The 22,285-nt window shown below is 55.2% G+C and overlaps 6 protein-coding genes and 1 non-coding gene across 7 annotated transcripts; 1 reads left to right on the top strand and 6 right to left on the bottom strand.

Annotated features, from left to right (window-relative positions):
- Window positions 1–1,673: 1,673 nt before the first annotated feature.
- THITE_2106874 (uncharacterized protein) lies at window positions 1,674–2,534 on the bottom strand. Its single transcript, XM_003648852.1, has one exon. It carries the CDS (start codon window positions 2,195–2,197, stop codon window positions 1,982–1,984), a length of 216 nt encoding a protein of 71 aa, XP_003648900.1. The 5' UTR covers window positions 2,198–2,534; the 3' UTR covers window positions 1,674–1,981.
- Window positions 2,535–4,702, bottom strand: THITE_2106872 (uncharacterized protein). The gene is made up of 4 exons (XM_003648851.1): window positions 4,444–4,702; window positions 4,045–4,384; window positions 2,899–3,983; window positions 2,535–2,842 (listed from the first exon to the last, which is right to left on the bottom strand). Exons 1-4 carry the CDS (start codon window positions 4,586–4,588, stop codon window positions 2,823–2,825), a joined length of 1,590 nt encoding a protein of 529 aa, XP_003648899.1. The 5' UTR covers window positions 4,589–4,702; the 3' UTR covers window positions 2,535–2,822.
- Window positions 4,703–7,417: 2,715 nt separating this feature from the next.
- Window positions 7,418–7,764, bottom strand: THITE_154050 (uncharacterized protein; the record flags this gene model as incomplete). Its single annotated transcript, XM_003648850.1, has 2 exons — window positions 7,418–7,582; window positions 7,651–7,764. The coding sequence occupies 2 exons, from the start codon at window positions 7,762–7,764 to the stop codon at window positions 7,418–7,420; spliced, it is 279 nt and encodes a 92-aa protein (XP_003648898.1).
- Window positions 7,765–7,897: 133 nt separating this feature from the next.
- THITE_2169219 (uncharacterized protein) lies at window positions 7,898–8,536 on the bottom strand. The gene has a single exon (XM_003648849.1). It carries the CDS (start codon window positions 8,336–8,338, stop codon window positions 8,171–8,173), a length of 168 nt encoding a protein of 55 aa, XP_003648897.1. The 5' UTR covers window positions 8,339–8,536; the 3' UTR covers window positions 7,898–8,170.
- Window positions 8,537–10,537: 2,001 nt separating this feature from the next.
- THITE_t37 lies at window positions 10,538–10,610 on the top strand. The gene has a single exon. It is a non-coding gene; the product is annotated as a tRNA-Met (tRNA).
- Window positions 10,611–11,449: 839 nt separating this feature from the next.
- Window positions 11,450–12,837, bottom strand: THITE_2093691 (uncharacterized protein; the record flags this gene model as incomplete). The annotated part of the gene is made up of 4 exons (XM_003648848.1): window positions 12,442–12,837; window positions 12,057–12,368; window positions 11,978–11,990; window positions 11,450–11,915 (listed from the first exon to the last, which is right to left on the bottom strand). The coding sequence occupies exons 1-4, from the start codon at window positions 12,584–12,586 to the stop codon at window positions 11,450–11,452; spliced, it is 936 nt and encodes a 311-aa protein (XP_003648896.1). The 5' UTR covers window positions 12,587–12,837.
- Window positions 12,838–13,387: 550 nt separating this feature from the next.
- Window positions 13,388–14,273, bottom strand: THITE_2125208 (uncharacterized protein; the record flags this gene model as incomplete). The annotated part of the gene is made up of 3 exons (XM_003648847.1): window positions 13,388–13,493; window positions 13,572–13,773; window positions 13,883–14,273. 3 exons carry the CDS (start codon window positions 14,271–14,273, stop codon window positions 13,388–13,390), a joined length of 699 nt encoding a protein of 232 aa, XP_003648895.1.
- Between the last annotated feature and the right edge of the window lie 8,012 nt (window positions 14,274–22,285).

The following is a 22,285-nucleotide window of genomic DNA, read 5'->3' as shown; positions in this document are numbered from 1 at the left end:
TCTGCACTCACGCACACACACACAGGCACTGGAATGCTGCCCAGGTGCGGCGAGGGGACGCTGTGGTTCTGCCGGCCTGGCCCCCAGTCTGGCAGCCGCTTCGGTGGTTGGCATCCTGAACCGGTGGGCTGGCTGAGCTCCAAGCCATACCCGGCCGCAGTCTAAGACCCAGCGCGGAGATCCACGGCATTTCTCTCGTTCAGGACATCAGGGTGATGTGCGTTGGTGGTTTCCTTCCCCTGGCCCCGGGACCCCCCGGCGCAGCATCCCCGCGGGAAGGACGGGAGCATGGCCGATCTCCAGCCGCGGAGACTACACCAACGTTACACTGCACTACACTAAGGAGAGCCCGAAAAGCTTGTCTGCTAACGAGCGGGAGCGCCCAACGGCGTTGACGACGGAACCGAACCAACTCGATCTGGTTCACCATGCAAACTCATTTCGATATGCGCATTTACCCAGCCTGGGGCGTCTTCATTTTTCCGCGCCAAAGCGGAAAGTGCCACTAGATCAGGGGAACCAGGACGCCAAATCTCCCACCGCGATACGGAGGGCATCGAGGCGCCAGCTCGTAACCCTGCCTCCTCCACAGCTCGGCGGCAAACCCAAACTGCCGGGCCTCTGCCGGCGCGATGGCGATGGTGGTGAGCTCGTAGACGGTGAAGATCGTCCCAGCCATCTCGCCATCTCGGCCGGTGAGCGCTTCGGGAAGTCGCGGGCCGGACAGTGCGAGTAGCTCATCGGATGTCGCAGCGGAGGCAGCATTCCACTTGGCGCTTAGGGGTTGCCACAAAGTGGCAAGATGGTCGCAAGGGCGCTCCATAGCAACGACATCTTCGTTGTATTGTAGAAGCCCGAGATTTGCTCAGACCATAGCATGGCGCTTCATCCAGGCCAGGAATCCCTAGCAAGCGGTGCCACTGACCACGGGCTGCAACGACTACCAGTTACGGATGTTTATACATTCTGGGCCTGATACACCCAAGAGTGCTGCACGAATCGGTCCTTCTTGACTTGTCGAGGGTGACACAGACGATCTGGCGAACCGGCTCCTTTACACCGACATCTCGACTTTCGTTGTATTCAGTACACTCTTAGATCTGGGACAAACTGTTGTCTCCATGGCCTCCTTTATTCCCACGTTGCGTAATGCCCCTCACCCTCCGAACCCCCTTTTCTCCATTGTGACTCGCGTACAGTAGACATAGAAATCGAAACCACCAGAACACGGACACAATGCAGGACCCATGCCACTGCAAACCGATACTCAGCAACCAAGGCTTCATTAACACACCAACCAGAGCTGTTACAACGATTTTACCAAGGAATACTTATACAATGCTGCCAAACACAACCCTCGCTCTTCTCTCTGATATCACTCCGTCCTCTCCGGCCTGTCCTCTATTATCCCACCTCTTTTACCCCCCATGACTCCGGATTCTTGCCAGACATGCTGCGATCAGCAGTATCTAACTAACAGGAACTCATAAAACATGAACAATATCCGATCCCCGTCCGTTCCCGCACTTCCCCATCCTACAGAATGAACTCCATATCATACATACACCTCATCCCCAAAAGCCCGCGGCCAGTTCCATGCCATAGTGGTCATTCCTCCTCCTTCAGCAACCAACCCCACTCTTGTTCACCTGCCACCCGAATAGCATAGACTCGGCGCGAGCAGCGAACCGAGGACAGACTCCTAAAAAAGCAGCGCCAGTCCTCGCCAGCACCACCGCCCTACTAGCAAAAAACGATGCCACATTCCTCGACCGACTCTGCCACCTTCTTCTCCGTCCTCCGCGCCCCCGGTCCGGCGGACTTCACCAACTCTCACAGCTGCCTCAATGACTGCGTCACCAGCAACAAGCGACGGCACAGCCGTCTTCGGCTCCGCGCGGAAGCAGATATCAATATTAGCTGTTTCTACCGTCAATCATCGACGTCGCTTGTGCTTGTAGTGGCGTCGTTGTAGTAGTAGTCAAATGCCGACGCACAAGGCGAAGATGCCGTGGTCGTCGTTGAGGGGGCGAATCACGGCTGGCTTGAGGCGGTCGCGGTTTCGCTCCTGTTGCTGCTGTTGTTGTTGTTGCTGCTGGTATCGGTGGTAGTGATGACGATGGTTGTGATGGCGATGATCTGCATGCGGGCGACTGCCTCCCGCAACAGGAATGCGGCACTGGCACTGGGGCTTCATCTTTGTCCATGTCTATCTCTCGGCCGACCAGGTCCGGGGCCATAGCCATGGGGGAGTCGTCGATAGGGGAGGAGCGGCGCGCGGTGGTGTGCGATCCCGACGGCGGCGAGCCGTGAGCGGCGTCTGTGCTGTATCCCCTGACAGGGACGGCTCATCCGTCGGGAAGACGGCGTGTCGCAGACGGGAGTGTTGCCGTTGCTCCGTGTGTCTGCTGCTGCCGGTCGCGCTGGCACCAGCGGAGCAAGAGTAACTCCTCGTTAGGACTCTGTTGCTCGCCCTGCTAGATGGCTAGGGTGGAGCCAGTGGTGGAAGCCGCGTTGCGGTTGTCGGTGCCTGCCAAGCTGTTTCTGTACGCCGACCGGGATGAATCTGTGCCATGCGCGCTCGAAGCCGTTATATCTCGCTCGTCGTGAAGTGCGTGAAGTGAAAAGGCTGAGGGGTCGGACAAGCGGGACCGGCTGGCGCTTCGCGACAGGTTGCGTGACTTGGGCGAGCTTGGCCTGTCGGCGCCGGCTGATTTGAAATCAAAAATGCCGTGTCCGAACGGGCCCTGAGGCCGTCGCGGACATGCGCCAGGTCGGACCGCTCGTTGCCGAGCGGCCTTTTGTCGGGGTTGTCTCCTGGTTCATGCTGGGCCTGCACCGGCTGTTCGGCGCATGTGTTAAGACCGGGGGTGTCATGCGGCTCGGGAGGTAACGCACCCTGTTTTTCGTGCTCCGTGGCCTGGACGGCCTGAGCCTCTGATGTCTTGCTTACTTCCTCCTCCTCCTCCGCGATGGACTCCTTCAGAGCGGACAGCGTCGGCTCATGTTTCCAGAACCACTGTGGTGCTTTCGCATCAATGGGGGTACCAGTCCAGCCATCCTCGTCAAACGGCGTGATGGGCGTCAGAGTTGCGCCCGCGCCGAAGACAGCAGAGTGCGTCCCGTCATGCGCATGCCAAGGGTATGGGCTTTGCTTGCTGGGAAACCTCCACGGGGAACCCGGAATCGCCAGCTTGAACCGAGCTGAACGGCTGGCAAAACCTGGCGTATCCGCGAAGCCCGGGGTGTCGATGATGATGTCGTCCGTCACGGCGCTGTCTATGGGCACGTACTCGTCCAGAAGAGGTCGGGTGGGGATTTGAAGGCGGGTGGGCGACCGGCTGTTGGTTGGCGCGCCTCCAGGCCCGTCGGGCTGCGCCAGCCAGGGCAACCGGGGAGAAGTCGCTTTCCGGGCACTACTAACATCCAGTCTCAGTTCGGTCCCGGAGTCGACGATGTGGCACTGGCACACTTCGCTTTCGTCTGCCATCGCGTCGTTGGGGACTTCAAGATCGCCGCCCGTCTCTCGGCCGCCCGTCTCTCGGTCCAGCCCACTTTTATCTGCGGACTGCTGGTCCGCTTCGGCGCTCTCGGCGTCTGTGAGCCTGCACCTCGGCGGACAATCCGTGTCGACAACAAGGAGGTCATCCACGCCGCGGCCAAGAACGCCATAGACGAACACCTCGCCCTGCCTGATACCGAGAACAGCACTGGTGCCGGTGTAGGTGGCGTCCTCTTCAGTTCCGCTCCTGTTGCAGATTACGACGATGACTTCGTCCTCCTTGTCCGCGCGGATCAGGGGCTCCAGTCGCTGGACCCAGTAGACCAGCGTCTCGAGGTCGGGTTCCTGGGGACTGCGGTTGAAAGAAGCTGCATCCTGGTGAGTCTGCCAGGCCACGGCCAATATCACCAGATTTGCCTGGGCCTGGATGATATGGGACCCAAATTCGAACGCGTCCCAAGGGGACTCGAGCTTATAGGGACTGGCAACATGTTAGCTCCTCGCAGGACAATAGACAACTCCGCGCGGAGGGGAAGACGCACTTGAGATCGGTGCCGATGCCCATAACCACATGGCCCAACCCCGGCAACTGGCCGCTGAAGAAGCCGTTGCCGCCTTCGAGAGCCCAGGTCTCGTCGGTGTAGTACAGGAACGACTTCCTGTAGTTGCCGACGGTGTCGCCTTCGCCGTTGACGAGGACGGCCGAGTTGTAGTACTCGGGAGACGCGGGCCACTTGGCGGAGATATCCACCGTCTCCGGGTAGCCGACCACGACGGTACAGTTGTGCTTCAGGGCGGTGGTCCGCGCCCACAGGGAGGAGATGCCCGAGCCGGCCTCCTCAAGGCAGGGGGAGATGTGCTGGAGCGACCTGAAGTTGTAGCCTACAATGCAACGTTAGGGCGCTGAGGGGCTGGCAACATTCGTGACCGTCAAACAGTACCAGTGAAGGCAAGCTCGGGGAGGACGAGCAGGTCGAGACGGTCGAGTTCGTCTGGGTCGGCGGTGCTGAGGACGGCATCGGCCCGGCTGAGGTTCCTGTCCACGTCCCCCACGTGGGAAGCGAACTGCAGGCAAGCGATCCTCATTGCGGCGGAGTTGACCTGTTCCCTCGCTGGGTAAGAGCACAGCAACAACGGCAGCAACAACACCCGCTCGATTTCAGCCCGAAAAGATCAGGTTCCCCAGTTGACAGCGCTGCAGACGGGGGCCATGATGTATGATGGCCGGAGGGAGGGGCGACACCGAAAGCAAGAGGTGGCTTGTTCCCCGGTAACCGGCGGGGTGCGGCGCAGTCGCTCTCAGACGACCTTGGCATGTCTAAGTTTAGGATCCGGCACCCCTGTGTAGCCATATGCCGTGAAGTGGGCAGGGGGCTGATGGTGCGGGAAATCTGGCCGTACCAAAGTTACGAAACGCCGGAAGGTGTGTACGGAAATGTGTGCGGACCACTGGACTGTAAGGTTGAGAGCGAACTGCCGTCCTGCAAACGTTGGCTGCCGGATCCCATGGCTAAGCGCCGGCAGCCAATGTGTGACGGCCGGAGTCTGTCACGCTGCAGGGGGTTCAGGTGGCTTCCGTGCTCTTCGCCCGACAATCTGAAACAGCACCCCCAAGTCCCCCATCCAGCCGCTGCGGAGAGGGAAAGGGTTGAAGGCCAGAAAGAGGCCAGGGAGATAATCCGGGAAGCTGGGGATCAGCCCAACGGCACCCCATCAAGGCCATCAACCAACCACCGCAGGGGGGTCAGCTGGACACCCGCGGCAGCAAACAGTTCACAGCACAGATACCCTTCGTCCCTGGTATCGGGGTCGTCGTCGGCTTGGCACACGCAGGACCATCCCGGCTTGCTGTGTCTTTTGCCGGGTGTCCTGAGAGGGCGGACCGTTGGTTCAACGCTGGGGTTGGAGGAGGTGCCAGCATCAGTCAAGCCGGCCTTGGCCAATAATTAACCGTGCTTGTAAGGCAGGTATTACAGTGCCTTACGTAACATAACCGCCCATTACATGTTCCCTGGAATCAGCTACACTCGCAGTCAAGAAAACCTTGTCCGGTCTCGGAAAGGAATCCTCGAGATTTCCATGACGATGATCATGTCGTGAACGCTAGCTCTACCGTCAGATGCTTCGGTTCGGGCCCAGCCGGTCTCTGCGAAGACGAGTACGAAACATTACGGGTGACTTACACGATAGGCACATTGACGTTACATACATACCACATAACCAATGTGAGTTATTGGTTATGAGTCCGGTGTACGGATGTACGTAGTGTATGCTATGAATAACGCTAAGATCACTGAACAATCCAATCAGCGGCCATTCGCCCTCATTCCCGTTCGTGCATGCTGCAATCGAGCGAGCGAGCAGACGCAACGACGGGAGCTCGCTGAGATGGATCCCCTCAAGCAGGCCGCACAGGGGTCGCCGAGAGCCGGCCGCCACCCCTGATTGGACAGCATAAATGCTGCAGAGCGGATGGTCCCACTTAGGAACGGAGCTTGCGCGTGATGCGAGTGCATCGCGGAAGGTGTGGATTCCACCTTGCATCTGCACGGCCTCCCCCCCTCGACCTCTTCGATCCCTTCGACCTTTTCAACCTGTTGGACCTCCTCGACCTAGCGAGCACTTCTCCCGTTGCCCTCCCGGCCTTTGTTCCGGCCCTCGAGACAGGCATCGAGAGACAGGCAAAAGGCAAGCCATCTGGGCTTGCGGTGTTCTAGTCCCGTGGAGCTTCGACATAACCTGCGCCTCTCCGGAATTCTCATTTAACAGCAGCCTTCTATATCAGGATTCTGGGAGCCCTGATATGCTGCATCATGACTGCACCACATCTGCAGCACCACTGCACGTCCAAAACAGGAGCCCTACTTGCACATGCTGCATTCCAGATGCCGGCAGTTGGGTCACAGGAACAGCGATCTTACCCCATGTTGACTGTACGCGCTCCAGTGCCCTATTAGCCTGCTGTGTTCTGTGTCGGTAGGTAGGTGGCAAACATTATCAGGATCAGGATCAGGGATCACGAAGACTGCCGCCGCCGCTTACTGTGTAGTTCACGCTAAGCTAAGCGCCTCCAACCGGCGGGTTTTCCATGTTTCCCAACTTCCAGGTCCCGAGTTGACCAGACTACCTAGGTAATTGACCTGCGATCCCCCAACTGAACCTTCCTGGGTGTTTCCGTTCGAGCCCTCCAGAGACACCTTGGTTGGGGCGAGCCAACAGCTGCAAACATGCCATGCCTTCTCGACTTTGGACCAACAGGTCAGACATGACATCCAAACGCTCAGCAATCGCCTTTCTCGATGTCCTTCGCTGTGAAGTCAAGGTATCTGTGCGGCTTAGTCGACGGAAGAACAACTCCTGTCCCGTGAAGAACCTTGCATGGTCGCATCTTCTCGGTGCAGGGCAGCCACGAGGTTCTCGCCAGTCTGAGTAAGCGCCGGCATGCATACCTACCTAGGTACCTTTCCTCGCGCATGTCCGAAATAGGGAGATCCACGACATTTATGGGATCGTCAATTGTCTGCTCTGGGCAGGCGTTAACTCTTTTATGGGCATGTGCAGTTGCTAGCGTGCCAACGAGACCACCCACCACACCACTGACGTCCCAGTTACACCGGAGAGCAAACTTGGCCCTCTTCCGGTGACTCGCGTGCCAGTGCTACGGGTAGAATACAGCCTCCACCCGACGCTTCCGAGATGCGGAAGAGGCCGGACTCCCGCCCGAAGGAAAGGATCTCGGGCGGCGGCGTGGCTGGAACGAAGTCTGGCCCAGCGTTACTTACCCCTGACGCTGATGAATGACTGCCGGAGGCACGGCGCGATTCCTTACTTAGTCTCCGCCGGGGCAACCTATGTACATACGGAATACAAGGAATCTGTGTCCAGTTTTAAGCACTGCAAAAATCTCAAACATCATCATGGCAAGATACCGCCGGTGCTCGAGTCCCAACCAACTGGCCGTGGGTTAGAGCGCGGTTCGGCGGCAGCGCTTAGGCGTCTGCCGCCAACCGAGTCCCCGGATCTGGCATGGAGGGTGACATCCAGGTTGCCCGGGCTTGCCTCCCACACCTTCGCTGCCCACTGTCTGCGCCGCATCGCCGGTCAGCGGCACCACCCTTCCCGTCCTATTCCTGCCCCTAGCCCCAAACCATGCGCGGAATCGTGGCACCGCCTCGCGTAACGCCGCGGGCCTTGCAGGCAGTTGGTATGAGCGTGGGCGAGGGCGAGGCAGAATATCGCCGCTGGAGTCTACCGTCGTGCATCTTGGGGGTTTGAGCTTGCTCTGCCGTCGTGCGGCTCGGCCCGCCATGCTTCTCATACTTATATCCTCCCCCAATCCCCGCGCGGGGCCGTTGATCATGATCGGGGCCCTTCCTTTGGTCCCTTCGGCTGGGCAAGTCTACGATGCATGGCGCGCTCCGGCAAGGGCCACGGTTCACCTCGCATCTCGACCAGCGGCAGCCCACCGGCGCCGTCGCGGCCCTACCTGCCCTCCAGCTCAGCAGCACTACGTTGACCATAGCCCTGGGCCCTTGTTGTGCGTCGTCGACGGAGCCACCGTACACCAGCCTTGGTAGCAGCAGCCTGCCCGGTTTTACGTCCTCCAGCTCTTCGCAAGATATCGCCCCTGGCGGGACCCCCCGCGGGCCACTTCCCGCCCCCGCTGTCCTAGCCATCGCTGCAGGCGCCGCCCTGCTCCTCTTCGGTGCCATCTGCCTCCTCTTCGCCTTCCGGCGCCGAGCGGTAAAGCGCAGAAAAGCGGCCAGGATGTACCCCGACTCCAAGCGAGCTCGTCCCAAGGTTGCCACTGCTAGGCGCGGCAGGCCGCCCGCACATGCCTCCACTATGTCCTCCCTCTCTACCCAGGCGGTGTTAGACCTAGGTCTCTATGGGGAGGACAACCGAGAACTCTCCAGCTCTCGGCAGGGTCGTCCACATGGACCCGTTGAACCACGGGGCACCAGGGACCGCCGAAGCATCGACACCACATGCGCCGTCCGCTTCTACCACACCCACGAGCCTGGGAGAGATTGCCAGGCCTCGTCCCCCATGCCGGTCGAGCTGCCGGCAACCCCCCCGCCTCGACAGATCCCCGAGCCGCTCCCGACACCGCCGCCATCGACCAGCCCAACGCCGCTGCTCAAGGCAAGGCCCGCCCAGCAACGGCGAACCTACTACGTCAACCCGGCGGGCGAGCCGTGGGTGCGCGTGCCGCCGCCCTCGCGCCCGCTGCCGCCGCCGCCGACCCAAGTGCTGAAGTCCCCTTCTTCCGTCACACGAGTAGACCCACGCCAACGGCCGGCGTTTTCACTCTTCCCGCCGCCCTCGATGTCGCTGCCCACGGTGCCAAACCATCAGGGGCAAGCGCAGGGGCGGCGTCGGGGCCAGAATCCCCACCCCGCCGCCGCCCAAAGCCAGAATCAACCATCCAGGCCAAAACATCTCCACACGCCGCCAGCGAAAGCACATACTCGCACGCGCACACTCGCACGCACAGGCAACCAAAAACACGACTTCTCCCGCGCGACCTCGCCCGCCACCGCCAGCCCCTCTCCCTCCCCTCCTCACAATCACATCCCTGTCCCCGTCCCCGGTCCGGCACCACCCCCTTCCACAGCAAGCCCCCCTCCGCCCCCAGCCCCGAGTGTCAACCCCAGGCCGGACGGTCCCGTCACCACCTCCCTGGCACACGCACCCCCAAGCTCCACGTCCAACTGCATATCCGAATCCAACTCCAGATGCATATACCGGCCCACGCCGCAGCCCACCTCGCAGCCGCCGCCGCAGCCGGTACAGCAGCCCATCAGCCCGCTCTCGCCCTCGCTCTCGCCGCTCTCGCCGACCTCGCCCCTGGCACCGTCGCCATCCTCCCCCCGGCCAGGACCGGCACCAGGCACGGGACCGGCACCAGAACCGACACCGGGGACGGGGACAGGGACGGCACCGGAAACGAGCCCGGAGAAAGGGCCCGGACCGGGGCCAGGGAAGGAAAAAGGCAACGCACAACAAGCTGGGCAACAACAGCAACAACAACAACAACAACACGACGCAGTTCCGCCGCTCGGCTCGTCTGCGTGGGGGTCGTTCCCGTCGCCGTCGTCGCAGCCGCCGCCGCCATCGCCGCCGGCGCGCCCGCCCGGGCCCGGGCCGGAGGCGGAGTTGAGAAAGGCCGGGTCTGGGTGGGCGGGGCTGCCTGGTCGGGACTGGGGGCTGAGAGGGGGAGCTGGAGGGGGGGAAGGGGTGGGGTTGGGGCTGGGATTGCGGTTGGGGTTGCGTTCCCTGGAGGGGGCAGCGGCAGCGGGCAGGGAGAGAGGAGCAGGAACGGACGGCACTGCGAAGGGAATGTGAGTAGGTCGGGCTGGAGTCGGGCTGGATTGTCGCGGCCGGACTGCACTGTCGCGAGCACAGGGGCAGGGGGAGGAGGATAGGGGGTTTAGGGGAGATAATGGGAGTTGGGCATTTCAGTGGGCGTGGCTTGTGTGAGTGACACAAGTGTATTCCGTACAGAAGTTACTGTGTATTATGTTGTAATGATAGATGGACGAGGCATGGGACGGGCGCGACAGGTATAGAGCTGCACATACACGGGTCTCGGTTGAGGCGTGGGGGTATTTATTGGGATGGGCCGAAATCTGGCGTACTGGGGCGTTTCCGGGGTTCGGCAAACGGGAATTTGAACGCTGTACAGGTAGAGCCGTGATAACACAGAAGGTTTGGGTTGTAAAAAGCAAGCGGCTCTTTGTCCTTCGACTGCGGTTGCGTGCCGCACCGTGGACAAAACAATCTCGGTCGACCAGTGGATGAGCTCGTTGCTTCTTGCTAGTGCACGGAATAAGGTACGGTCGTGAACAGTTTGAGGAGCGCCGCAGTGGATCGACCCACTTATTAAGCACCTGGAAGCGGGTCCCAACCCCTGGTTGTCTGTGTTCCCGGCGTGCAATGCGTCATCTTTTTGAACGCGACCGGCCCGCAGACAGAATTTTCACCCTTGATAATCCACCTCTTTTCGCCCGCCGTCAACACCGAAAATTTAAAAGCTGCGTGGCGCAGTGGAAAGCGCGCCGGGCTCATAACCCGGAGGTCACTCGATCGAAACGAGTCGCAGCTAACCAATTCTTTCTTTTTCGCCGTCCTTCCTCGGCCGCCCTCGGTTTCTGACTCCCGAAGCCTGCCGCCTGGTGCTGGTCTTTAATCCGTTTTCATTGTTGTCAGGTCTTTCAGAGATAGGTATGATCGGGGATAACACTGCCAAGCGGCCTTTGGTTTGGCTCCCGAAGCCTGCCGCCTTGTGCTTGCCTTTAATCCGTTGTTCATTTTTGCCAAATCTTTCAGAGATAAGCTCGGGGATAACACTGCCCAGTCGTCGAGGCAGGGACACGTCATGCCGGGGATTGCTGTGCGGCCATGCCCAAGAGAACAGCTGTTTTTCCATTAGCTAGGTACCGTGGTGATCAAACTGCCCACCCCCGCGCTGTTCATCCATGGTGACGATGCTCCTATGCCCCCCGCCAGAAAACCGGTCCGGCCAATGAACGCAACAGCAGTTAACTGGCTTACACGCAACTTGGAGCCCTAGCATCCACCAATCCCCCTCCCCAGCTCACGCACAGAGACCCCGGGGCGCATTTGCCGAGGGCAGGGGTGCGAGGAACGTCGGTGGTGGTGTAATGCTCTGCGAGGGAGGCGGGGACTTCGGGCCAGGATATCGAGGGGAAAGGCTCCGGCTGCTTTGGGGGGACATCGGCAAAGGGTGAGGGTGGCACGGGAAGCTTGAGGTCTGTCAGCAGCGACGACTTCGGCCGCGCTCAGCCTGCGGCTTCCTCTGGGACCGAAGCCGCCTGTTGAGATCGCCGACCGGTCACGCTTGGGTGACTTGCGTGAGGACTCCGTGGGGGGAAGGGGCAGATGTGGGCGAGTCGGTAGAGACCGACCAAAGCCCTCCCTGCCTCACTGGATTGCCCCGCCCCGCGGTCCTGGGTCGGGCACTGGCACCGGAACCCCTGGCTCTTCGTCTGCCGGCTCCTCCTCGCCGGACTTGACGAATGTCCCGAACGGCGGCTTGTCGGTGTCGACGATCAGCAGCTCCTCGGTGCCGCGCCCGAGGCACCCATAGACAGAGACGACGCCGTCCTTGATGCCCAGCACGGTGCTGCTGCCGGCATAGGTGACTTCCTCCTCGACGCCGCAGCGGTTGGCAAAGACGACGATGGTTTCCTCGGAACGCCCGGCGCTGACGACGGGCTCAAGTCGTCGCACCCAGTAGCTGATGGTGCCCATGTCCGGCAGCTCGGGCTTGGAGAGGAAGGCGGTGCGTTCGTCAAGAACCTGCCAAGCCGTGGAGAGAATGACTAGGTCTGCTCGGACTCCGAGGATGTGGAAGGCGAACTCGTACGCATTCCACGGCGCCATGAACCTGTAGGGGCTGCATCCGTTAGAGCGACACTGACTGCCAGGTTGCGGGATTCGACTGCCTACTTAATATCCATGCCTGCGAAGTGAAAGTGTCAGCCAAGGTGGACGTGCACCCAGAGAAGTAATGTACAAGTCAACACACATATGCCCATGGCCACCTGGTGGTTGTCTAGCGTTCCGCCGTAAAAGCCCTGGCCCTCGCGAGCCCAAGTGGCGTCCGTGTAATAGAGAAACGACTTGCGATAGTGAGCCACCACGTCGCCGTCAGGTTTGACGACGACGAGCGAGTTGTAGCACTCGGGATCGGACCCAGACTGCCCAGCCATCTCCGGGTACCCGACGGCGACGGCGCAGCCATACCGGCGTGCAGCGTCGCGCGCCCACCGCCCGCTGACGCCACCCGCCGTGGGTTCTAAGTAGGGCAAGATGTGCTGCAACGATTTGAAGTTGTACCCTGGAACCAACGTCAGCAGCCTTGGAGGGGGCGCCAGCGATGCAACCCTGCAGTAATGGGGTGGGAAGCATACCGCTGAAGGCCATCTCGGGGAGGACAAGCAGGTCCAGGCCGGCCACATCCTCCGGCTTGGCTCGCGAGAGGACCGCGTCAGCCCGCGCGATGTTGTCGGCCACCTCGCCGACCCGGGGCGCGAACTGGAGACAGCCTATCTTCATGCTGCCAGTGTCAAGCTGGGGCGCTGTATCTACAAAAACGGGAGGGTGTTCAGACACGAAGCGTGAGGGCGAGGCTCAGGATGCCCTGGCGCCGCAGTCAACTCCTCGTCGGCTCGTGCCCCAGGGGCGCAATACGTGAAAAGCATGCAGCTGTATCACAGAAATAGGGACAGAATACAGCCAGCACGGCTCTTTTTCTGACGCTGTAGGGGGCGCAGCGGTCCAGCTAAGGCGCAGCGCAGCACCCCGCATCAAGCGCGGCAGCACATCAGACGATGTAACGGAGGTGGATGGGTGAACGGCGATAAGTTACCTTACACAGTATTCCGTCGTTACAGTAAGGCAAGTAATCGTACATACGGCCGCAGACCCTGACGGGAGTTCTGAAACGAAACAAGTCGCTCCTGAACATTACCGAAGTATGCTCCGTACATGCCTCATCCTCGGAGGCTCGGACCAGGCCGGCCGCCTTGTTGAGGATGGAAAACATTAAGGCAACTCAATAGGATGGTGGACATTAAGGCAACAAGATTTATTCCGAATTGCCACCGAAGTTTAAGGCCAACGCCCACAACGCCCAAGGCGAAGGAACCCCGATCGTTCGTTGCGGAGTGTATGATCTCGAGATGTGCCTCTCCTGTCGCCGCCTATTCCCCCGGACTTCTCACATTATTCTCCCGACCCAGTTCACCACAACCTAGCGGACAAGAGAAGGAAAAGAAGGAGGCATCAATTCTTCCCCGCCAGCCATCCATCAACCCGCACTCCCCCCCCTCTCTCCATTGACAGCGACGAGCCCCTTCATGAGCAGCCCGTGTAGTAAACGGGCTCTTTTTTCGAGTCACCCAGGAACGAGGCAGCAGTGATGTTCTGGAAGCCGAACCAGGCACCCGTTCCGTTGTTCCGACTAGTTAGTCCATTTGTTGGCTCTCTTAGCCTGCCCTCACGACTTGACTAGCGTCCCAGACTGCTGTGCATAACTCACTCGCACACCGTCATCACGGCGCTGTCGGTCTCTTTGATGTATCCCCACGAGATCGAGTAATTCGGGTGGACGACGCACGACCTGCCGTACCAGCTGGCTGTGGGATCGGACCCGGGCACCGCCACCGAGCAGGACGTCTCCTTGCTCTGGTCGTCCACGAGGGCGAACAAGAAGTCGGTCGAATTGAGGTGCGTATCCGCGACTTTGTTAAAGCGCTCAGTCAGCCTCGGAAGCGGTAAAAATGAACCAAAATAAATAAAAAAAAATAGAATAAAATAAAACAAAAAAGGGAGAGAAAATAAGCAACATACCCCTCGTCAGCCCCTGAACCTGCCACGTCAGTCCCGCCAACGGCCCGTCCGCCCTGCTCACAACCCCTTCCTCCCCCTCCCCCTCCCCCTCCTTCACCCTCTTCTCTTCTCCTCCCTCCCCGACACCCTCAGTCCCACTCCCCCTGCGGCCCCTCCACCCCCTCGCAGCCCCCCGAAAAAGGGGGTACGCCGCAACAACCCCGGTCCGGGACCCGACGCCGCCGACCTCTGCCTTGCCGCCGCCGCCGCCGCCCTCGCGCCGCGTGAGCGCGTTGGTGATCGTGAGGGCGCCGAGGATCTCGGCGGAGGTGGGGCCGGGGAGGAGGGGCAGGAGGAGGAGGAGGATGAGCGGGAGGAGACGCGTGGCGAGGGGGATGTTGGGCGGCGCCATGGTGTGGTGTGCGCGGAATCGTTGGATGGGTTCCCCAGGTGGACCGGTGCGGGTGAGTTGTTCGTCTGGCTGGTGCCCCTGGTTAGCGTCTGGGGAGGGGAGGCAGGAATAAATAGTGTTGGGTTGTGGTGGTTGGACGGAGTGGAATGTGGTTTCGGTTGCTCGTTCATTCCCCTGAGACACGCCATCGCGGGTGGACTTCAATCTGATTGCTAGGGAGCGTGAACTCGCAGCATGCTAGATGATTCGCGGCATGTTAGACCATGGAACGGATAGAGGCCGGCGGCGAGGTGGGATGAACGGCATGGCCGTGTCTCGCAAGGCCTCTATGTTTGCATGATCGTGCCTGGTATCGACGGGTGGAAACAGCCGAGTTGGGCACAAGGCCACGATGAGCTCGGTGTACGGAGGTGATGTGTTTTGAGTGTACCTTATCGGGACATGTCAAACTAAGGGAAACCACCGCATCTCGGCTGGGTGCATGGTTCCTCTGCTTCTTTTCTCCTGACAGTCCCCAATACAAGTCGTGTGCGCCTCAACTGGTTGATCCGAAGTGGTGACTGCCAGGGCTTCGGAACCGCTGATTCCAGAATGGATTCTGCAGCTCTGAACAAGCAGCCTCCGGATTGTTCTGACATCCAGGATAGAACGTGTAGCATCTGATGGAGCAGCGCAGTATTCTCGACCGCCTGTCTTGGCCGGTCGTCGGGCTCTTTGGCACAGGGTGCCACCACCTCTCCCGCCGGCCCGCCCACGGACGCCTGAGCCGAGGGCATACCCGAGAACCGAACCGTGGGCTATCTCATCAGCAGTTCACTGCAGTCGTACAAGCCATTCGGTAAGCTGCGAGACGCGCAAACGTGACAGACGTGGGAAGTTCGGCCGTTCGGACTTCATGCCTTCACCCAGGCCTTCCGTATGCCTCCGGCAAGTACATCAACACTGTGCATCGTTAACGTCTCCCGCCCTATTCCGGCGTGAACCGCTTACTTCGTTCGACCTGCTGGGTATACGAAGAAGACTTGGTCCTTTGGCGCCGAGCCGCAGAGACGGATACACCACGTCGCGTCAACACGCCTATTCACTGTACAGAACGCTTCAGCAGATGGCTCAGGCGCTTTTGCTCGCAAACTTAAACCGCAGCTGCAGGTACCAAGCGACTAACTGGCTCCCGATTGACGTGTCGCGGTCGTCGAGCGAGATGAGATCTTTCCATGGAACACAGAGTAGAGACGATTTGCAGTGCCTGGGCAACCCACTGTGCAAGCAGCATCTCGAAATCAAGCCAGCACCACGCTGGTCGCCTGGAGCCAAAAAGAACCGGGCGTCACGCCCCAGTGGTCTCGAGCTCCCCCTACCCCCAGCCCATGTGAAGTGGCGGACGTTGCGAAGGCGGAGGCGAGCCAATGGAACAGTGGAACTGTTGCGGAGGCGTCACACAAGCATCGCCGCAGGTTCCACAGCCAGGACTGCGCAACACTGACTGGGTCGCAATCAGTGCCGCAGTGCGCATTTTGCCGGCCATATACGGCCGCAAGCTACTGCGTAACGTGTGTATTAAACAATGCATGCTGCGCACGAGTGGCAGATTGGACCGCTCAGGTGGCTGATCGCTCATTGGACAGCCTCCTCCGACGGCGAACAACCGGTATTCCGTTCACGTAGCCCTTGGCTGCCCTTACCGCAAGCATCTCGTTGTAGATGTCATGGTGATTGCCCAAGAGTGAGACGGTGGTAATTTCAAAGGTAAAGGGACAATCAGGCAGACAGCGGGACGGGAGATGGGTGACGAGGGTGATTGCTTGGCGCAAGAGTCGGAGTCGCCAGCTGGCCGCGGGCCGAGGGGAGGAGGCAGGGAGGCGGGAAGGACGTCCCGACAGAGTGGTTCTTAGCGCCCGGCGAAACCCTGCTAATGCATCGCGGAGATCAACTGCCCATCCCGGACGGGACACAGCCAGACCGTGTTTGGGCGATGGTCGCGCCACGTCCAAGCCGGCCGCTCCATCGGGCAGGTCAGCAACGCGTTGTTTGTGTTGTGTTGTTTGGCTCGGAGCATTCTCTGGCAGCCAAAAGCGGGAAAGGAGCAGCAACACTTTTGGCCGCGGTCCAGAACGCTTCGCAGATCCAGGCAGGACAGCCCCCACTTGAGAGGAGAGCGGGGCATTCCTTCCAGCGTTCTCGCACACAAGTTCACTGCCCCTGCCGTCTCGGATGAGATCTCGTCAACCCTTCCCCGGAATGAAAATGAGCAATTCGAGAAGGAGGAGAAAACACGGCAAAATGTGGAGGCAGCCACTATCACACCCTCAGGTTCCCGACCCCAGCCAGCACCGACAAGCAATTGGAAACTACCTGACACTTGGTGCCGTTCAACGGCCAGTCCGCCCTTCCTGCGCGGGCTGCGAACGGTCCAGTGCGGGCAGCGGAAGCTTGTTTGCCTGAGCCAAACAGGGATGCGGACCAAGCCTGGGTGGGCCGCGCCGATCATGGCAAGGTGTGGGAAGCACTTCCCACAAGGCATTAAGGCATCATTACCAGGGCAGGGGCATCCGTTACAGCCCCACAGCCCGGAGTGGCGCGGACATAGTACTGTACTTATACAAGATAGACACAGAGGTGGAGATACCACTACCATAATCATCATCAATCAATCCAATCCATCGATCAACGTATTGCGTAACATTTGTACTACAATTTAGTGCCCACTATACGATCGAACTGACGGCAATATCGCGATCTTCCTCGCCTTCGTCATTTCACCTACGGTAGAACCTTTTTAGCAACTAGCCAGTTACTCGTAATCGTACACCAGTTGACGAAACGCTATACTAGTTAGCCCGCGATATAGCTACGCTAGACCCGACGGCATCTCGTATAGGCGAGCCATTGCCCACCTCTATACCGACGAAGACTATAGATCGGTAGCTCAGAGCCTAGCAACTACTACGGTTCTACGACTCTAGGTACACTTACACAGCTATTATAGACCGTAAAGATCTCAATTACGTACATTCGCTTATCGAAGATATATACTAGGCCATTATAGACTCGCTATCGTAGCTACTAGCCTAAGAAATTAACAAGCAATCTTTCAACGCCTTCTATACCTAGTAGAAGACTTAGCGGCTATTGACGCTAACAACGTTATTGGCCACTATATTACGGTCAGCGTCATAGTCCGTAGCGCCTTTCGGACCTCCGACGTTATATTCCGTAGTACCTTCTATAGCTTTAGCGTCATCTATATCTACTGCACCGTCACCGGCGACGCCTGCCCAGTTGGACGACGCCTCGTAGGTATAGGCACCGCCTACTCTATAGCAACTATGGCTATCTACGCCCTCTACCGAACTAGGCACTACCTACGACTACCTATCTATCGGCAACACCTCCGAAGGAAGTACCTAGAAGCTTTATAACCACTATAGTATATCTACTAACACTGATACCTATAGCAAGGAAATAGAGCACTATCTATAGGTTATAGCCGACAATCGTAGTAACAACGTTGAGCCTAATAGCCCTTTTATAGCTATAGCTATAGCGGAGCTAATAGCTACTATATTCTATTAGTACTACTAGCACTAAAATACAGATATAAGCAACTTCCTAGTAGCGGCTATAGAATAGTAAGTGTAGCTAGCTTTAGCTAATAGTACCCTTAAACTAGCCGATATAGGCTACTTCGACCTATTAGCTATAGATCTATTTAGTGCTAGCCTTATCGCCAATGGAAAAGTCAATAAATACATTGATATATTCCTATTCTACGACTATCTTACTAATCTAGCTACAACCTATAGCGACGATGCTATATACTATATCTAGACGTAGTGTCTACAAGGTCCTACGTTGGTATAGTGAATTGGGGTGATGGACTACCTAGGCATAGGGGACCCAGTTTTTCTGTTTTTCTATTTGTCTTAGAGCGTTGCATTCGTTGCCAGGGAGGTCTGACCCTCTAGTCATATATATTTAAGTGGGCTAAGCCCATCTTCTTCATCATAAAGCAAGACATTAAGCAGTTATCAATATACGTTCGTTGATACTACGTTGGTGGTCCCTCTTCTTCTAGGAAGGCTATTGAGCCTCTTCTTCTATTGTTCTACCTTTGTCCAAACGATAGGCATTCGAGCTATTGAGCTCTGACCGTATTCTTGTTGTCCTTTCTTGTGTTTCCGCTATATCCTACTAGACGTATCTAAGCTACGTGTCTTCCTCTCGGAAGACAGCCTTCCCACTACTTGATACGCACTATCTTTATCCGTCTAGAGGGACATTGTATTTCTTTGGAAGCTGTCTTATATACCTAGTTCTAGGTATAGTAGGGCAGGTTGGTATAGAGGTTTTGCACTACTTCAAATAGGGGTTTAATCGGGGAGGAGCTTAGCTTTATATTTAAACAGGATAGTATAGACTATAAAGTTTTCTAAGATCATAGAACTATACGATACTATATTAATGGCTATACAACGACGATATAGCCGACCTGTTAAGGCTCTAGTACACCGATACTAGCATCTCTGGGAGGTACGGAGGCCTGTTGAGGTATATATGTTCCAGGGGTCTATTGAGACCTTGTCCCGGAAGACCTTCCTTTGCCTAGACGGTATAGGGTATCGAAAAGATATCTCGTTATCCTCAACACTTCGAAGACCTATTGAAGCTTCGTTATTATCGATATAGTGGTCGTAAAACGCTAATCTAATCGAAAGACGATAGTCTTATCCTTCTAAGTAGAGACAAGGGTAGAATTTTTATTAATCGTCATTTTCTTCTCTAGTCTAGCTAAACTAGTTATAAAAGCAGTTAAACGTAGTAGCTACTTATAAGCTTCCGAGCTTAGGACTATACCTTTACGATATTTAGCTCCTTTTAACAATATATCTAGCACTGTTTTATATCGGATATAAGGTCTTAGCATAGACGTTTACTTTTCTTCTTAAGAGCTATACTCTTACTACTGTTACACTAGTTGGGTTTAGTATATTGGTTGCTAGGGATGTCTAGGTGATCTACAAGGAACCTATAGTCATCCTTTAGGGCCTTTAGACTATATATTCCAAAGGAACCTAGCTACTTAAGAGGTTTTCTTCCTCTAGATAGACGTTGAAAGAGTCGATATTCCTATAGAAGTGTATACATTAGTCTTTTTATAGTCTATCGATATAGTCGTTGCCTTTCTCGAAAACAATAGCTAAGCGCCTAATGACTAGACTCCAACGATATATACGTACACTGTCTATAGAAGCTCTAGGAATTTCGTCGACCTCTACAATACTGTTAATCTTGACACTAACCTCTGAGGGAGAGTCCAAAGATGTATCTATCTTATAGCCTTTCTAAGGTATATTAAGCGAAGAAGACCTAGCCAAAGTAGCGTAGATACCCCTTCTATCTTCGCTAGATACCTCTACTCCGTCTATCTATATAGAGGTATTTACGGTAATACCTTCTAGTCAATCTGAAGCCGAAGCTCTAAAGAAGATAGTCAAATATATTCTTACTACTACGCTTAGTATAACCTTTCTAACCCTAGCGAAGGCTAGCCTTTAAGGCCACTTCTCTAGTTAGAATGCTATACAATAGATCGAGACCTTCGAAGAGATATATAAAGCTTATTAGGTCACTAATGACAAGACCTATATATACCTGTTCAAGCTTTGGTACAATACTATAATCCGGCCTATTATCTATTACTAGGAGAAAAAGGACTAAGACACCTAGGCTACTTTCAAAGCTAAGTTCCTAAAGCGCTAGAAGGGCGACGATCTTAAGTAGTATAGTAACAGAGGTTACCTTTGTAATCTGATCGAAGGGAGATGCTAGCTGGTTAGCAAGGTTATCTACAACTACTTCAAGTTGATTAACTATATATACGCTATCGCCCCTACCAAAGTTTATAAGGAGCTATAGTATATAATCGTTCCAACGGTATAGTGTACATTTGATTAGTGGATCTAAGTAGCTCTTAAGGACCATTAGTATACCCTAAAGAAGGACAATAAAGACTCTATTCGTACTATAAAGTAGGTAGACTTCTTTAAGTTCGTTTAGGATACTCTTTAGAAGGGTCTCAACGTAGAAGACCTCTTCCTTAAGACCTACGAACGTAAGATCGATCTATAGAAGTACTACTCACCTCTAGCTACGCCTATTGTCAAGACGACTCCTAAGCTATAGGAGTAGGAAGAAGAGGAGCCAAAGAAAGCTCTTATACCTATACCCAACGATATTAACGATCTAGCTAATTAGCTCTAGCGTCTATATATCTAAAAGTAGAAGATCGTTGAATAGTTTAAATAGAAGATCAAGGCCCTCCGTTTATATAGAATCGATCCTACTTTTAACGAGATTAAGGTTCTCTAAACGTATTTCTAGTAGTAGCGGAGTCGCTTATAGGAGAGATACATTGGCTTCGTCACTAGTCTATATATTGATAGTCGTCCCCTTAGCTATAGTAGACCTATAAGTTCTAGCTATTGCTACTATTATAGTGACTCTAACTATATAGTTCTCGAGTATATAGAGGCTATAAAAGCTATAGCTATAGGTCTAATATATTGTAAAGGTATAGATTACTGCCTTGGTAATAGGAGTAAGAAGGGCTATATACTAGCTAAGACGATTACCTTTACGAAGGTGGATGTTAATAGTGTATAAGAGGTTAGTAAAATTAGCTAGCTCGTTCTTATATATATAGCCTGTTGCCTACGATATAATAGCTACCCTATATACCAAGTATACTATTATAAGTACGAACGTCTAAATAGTCGTCTATTTAAGCTGGATATATCCCTAGTATTGAATAAGCACTACCTCTAGTAGCCTAAGCTATATTAGGAGCCTACGACTATCTAGACGACGATCAATCGTCTTATATACAAAGGGGAGCCTAAGCTCACCTTCACCTTCTATTATATAGCGTCTAATTAGTTGTCGTTTTATATAGTCTTGTCAAAGGGAGGTCGTATCTTGACTTAGAAGGTTGTTCTACGACCTACGCTAAAGGCTAACGAATTCCGTCGACTACCTCTTCCTCTCTTTAGCTAGACCAAGGGGAAAGCTAAGGGGGAAGCCAAGGAGGAAGCGGACGAGGAAGTGGAGACTATATTTTAGGGTATACCGCCTACTAAGCGTTAGTTCGTTAAAGACGAAAGGGAAGACGACATTTAGATAGGTAGTACTTCTACGCCTCTAGCGGAGCCTCCTTGTATAACTATCCTTAAGAACCTAGCTATAGCGAATTATATAAAGAAAGAGGAGCTATAGTCTAAGCCGCCTACACTGAAGGTTGCTACGTTGCCTCTATATATAAAGGATATAATCTATACTATGATGAAAGCGAAGACTAGTCTAACCCTTAATAACTTAGTTTATATCTCGCCTAAGTACAAGGACACTCTAATTGTATATCTATAGAGCATTTCTACTAATATCAAGGTCATCGACTACAAAGGGTCTAGTATCCTTAAGCCTAATGGGCTAGCTACTATACTAAAAAATATAGAGGTCTACGTATAGGCTCTATATACTAATGTAAATATACTTAGTAGCCTTTACTTTAGCTAAACCAAGATAGTTCTAACAATCTTCGAAGTCACTAAGGACAGTATATAGGGCATCTATATAGGAAGCCTCTAGGAGCGTTAGATTTGTAAAGGTCCGTCTAAAGACGTTGACGATTATATTTGTACCCTACTCTAGAAGTCTATCTCGACGTTTTCGGTCTTGGAGTATATAGAGCTTAGTGCAATAATAAGAGTATAGTCGTTGCCTACTCTATATATCTAGTTCGAGAAAGGTTATTATAATAAGTATCTCGCCTTAATCGACTCTGGTTCAGAGTACAATTATATCTTAATAAGCGTCGTCGAGAAATATATACTACTATACTAGCCTACTAAGGTCGTTTCGAAGGGTCTTTATAGCTTAGCACTGTTCTTTAGAGAGATCTAGGTCGCTCTTTACCTAGGCGGAGTTGGCATCAACCTTTACTTCTTTATAACTAA

The sequence above is a fragment of the Thermothielavioides terrestris genome, chromosome 1 (assembly GCF_000226115.1).
Source record: "Thermothielavioides terrestris NRRL 8126 chromosome 1, complete sequence".
Taxonomy (NCBI): Eukaryota; Fungi; Ascomycota; class Sordariomycetes; order Sordariales; family Chaetomiaceae; genus Thermothielavioides; species Thermothielavioides terrestris.
Note: the sequence above shows the minus strand (reverse complement) of the source record. Positions and strands in the feature narration are given on the sequence as shown.

Excerpts from the sequence above, each read along its gene's own strand:
- THITE_2106874 (XM_003648852.1), bottom strand. The coding sequence starts at position 2,197 with ATGAAGCCCCAGTGCCAGTGCCGCATTCCTGTTGCGGGAGGCAGTCGC.
- THITE_2169219 (XM_003648849.1), bottom strand. The coding sequence starts at position 8,338 with ATGTGCGGGCGGCCTGCCGCGCCTAGCAGTGGCAACCTTGGGACGAGC.
- THITE_2106872 (XM_003648851.1), bottom strand. The coding sequence starts at position 4,588 with ATGAGGATCGCTTGCCTGCAGTTCGCTTCCCACGTGGGGGACGTGGAC. Across the intron at positions 4,385-4,443 it reads CCCCGAGCTTGCCTTCACTG|GCTACAACTTCAGGTCGCTC; the intron begins GTACTGTTTGAC and ends GTTGCATTGTAG. Across the intron at positions 3,984-4,044 it reads GGCATCGGCACCGATCTCAA|TCCCTATAAGCTCGAGTCCC; the intron begins GTGCGTCTTCCC and ends ACATGTTGCCAG.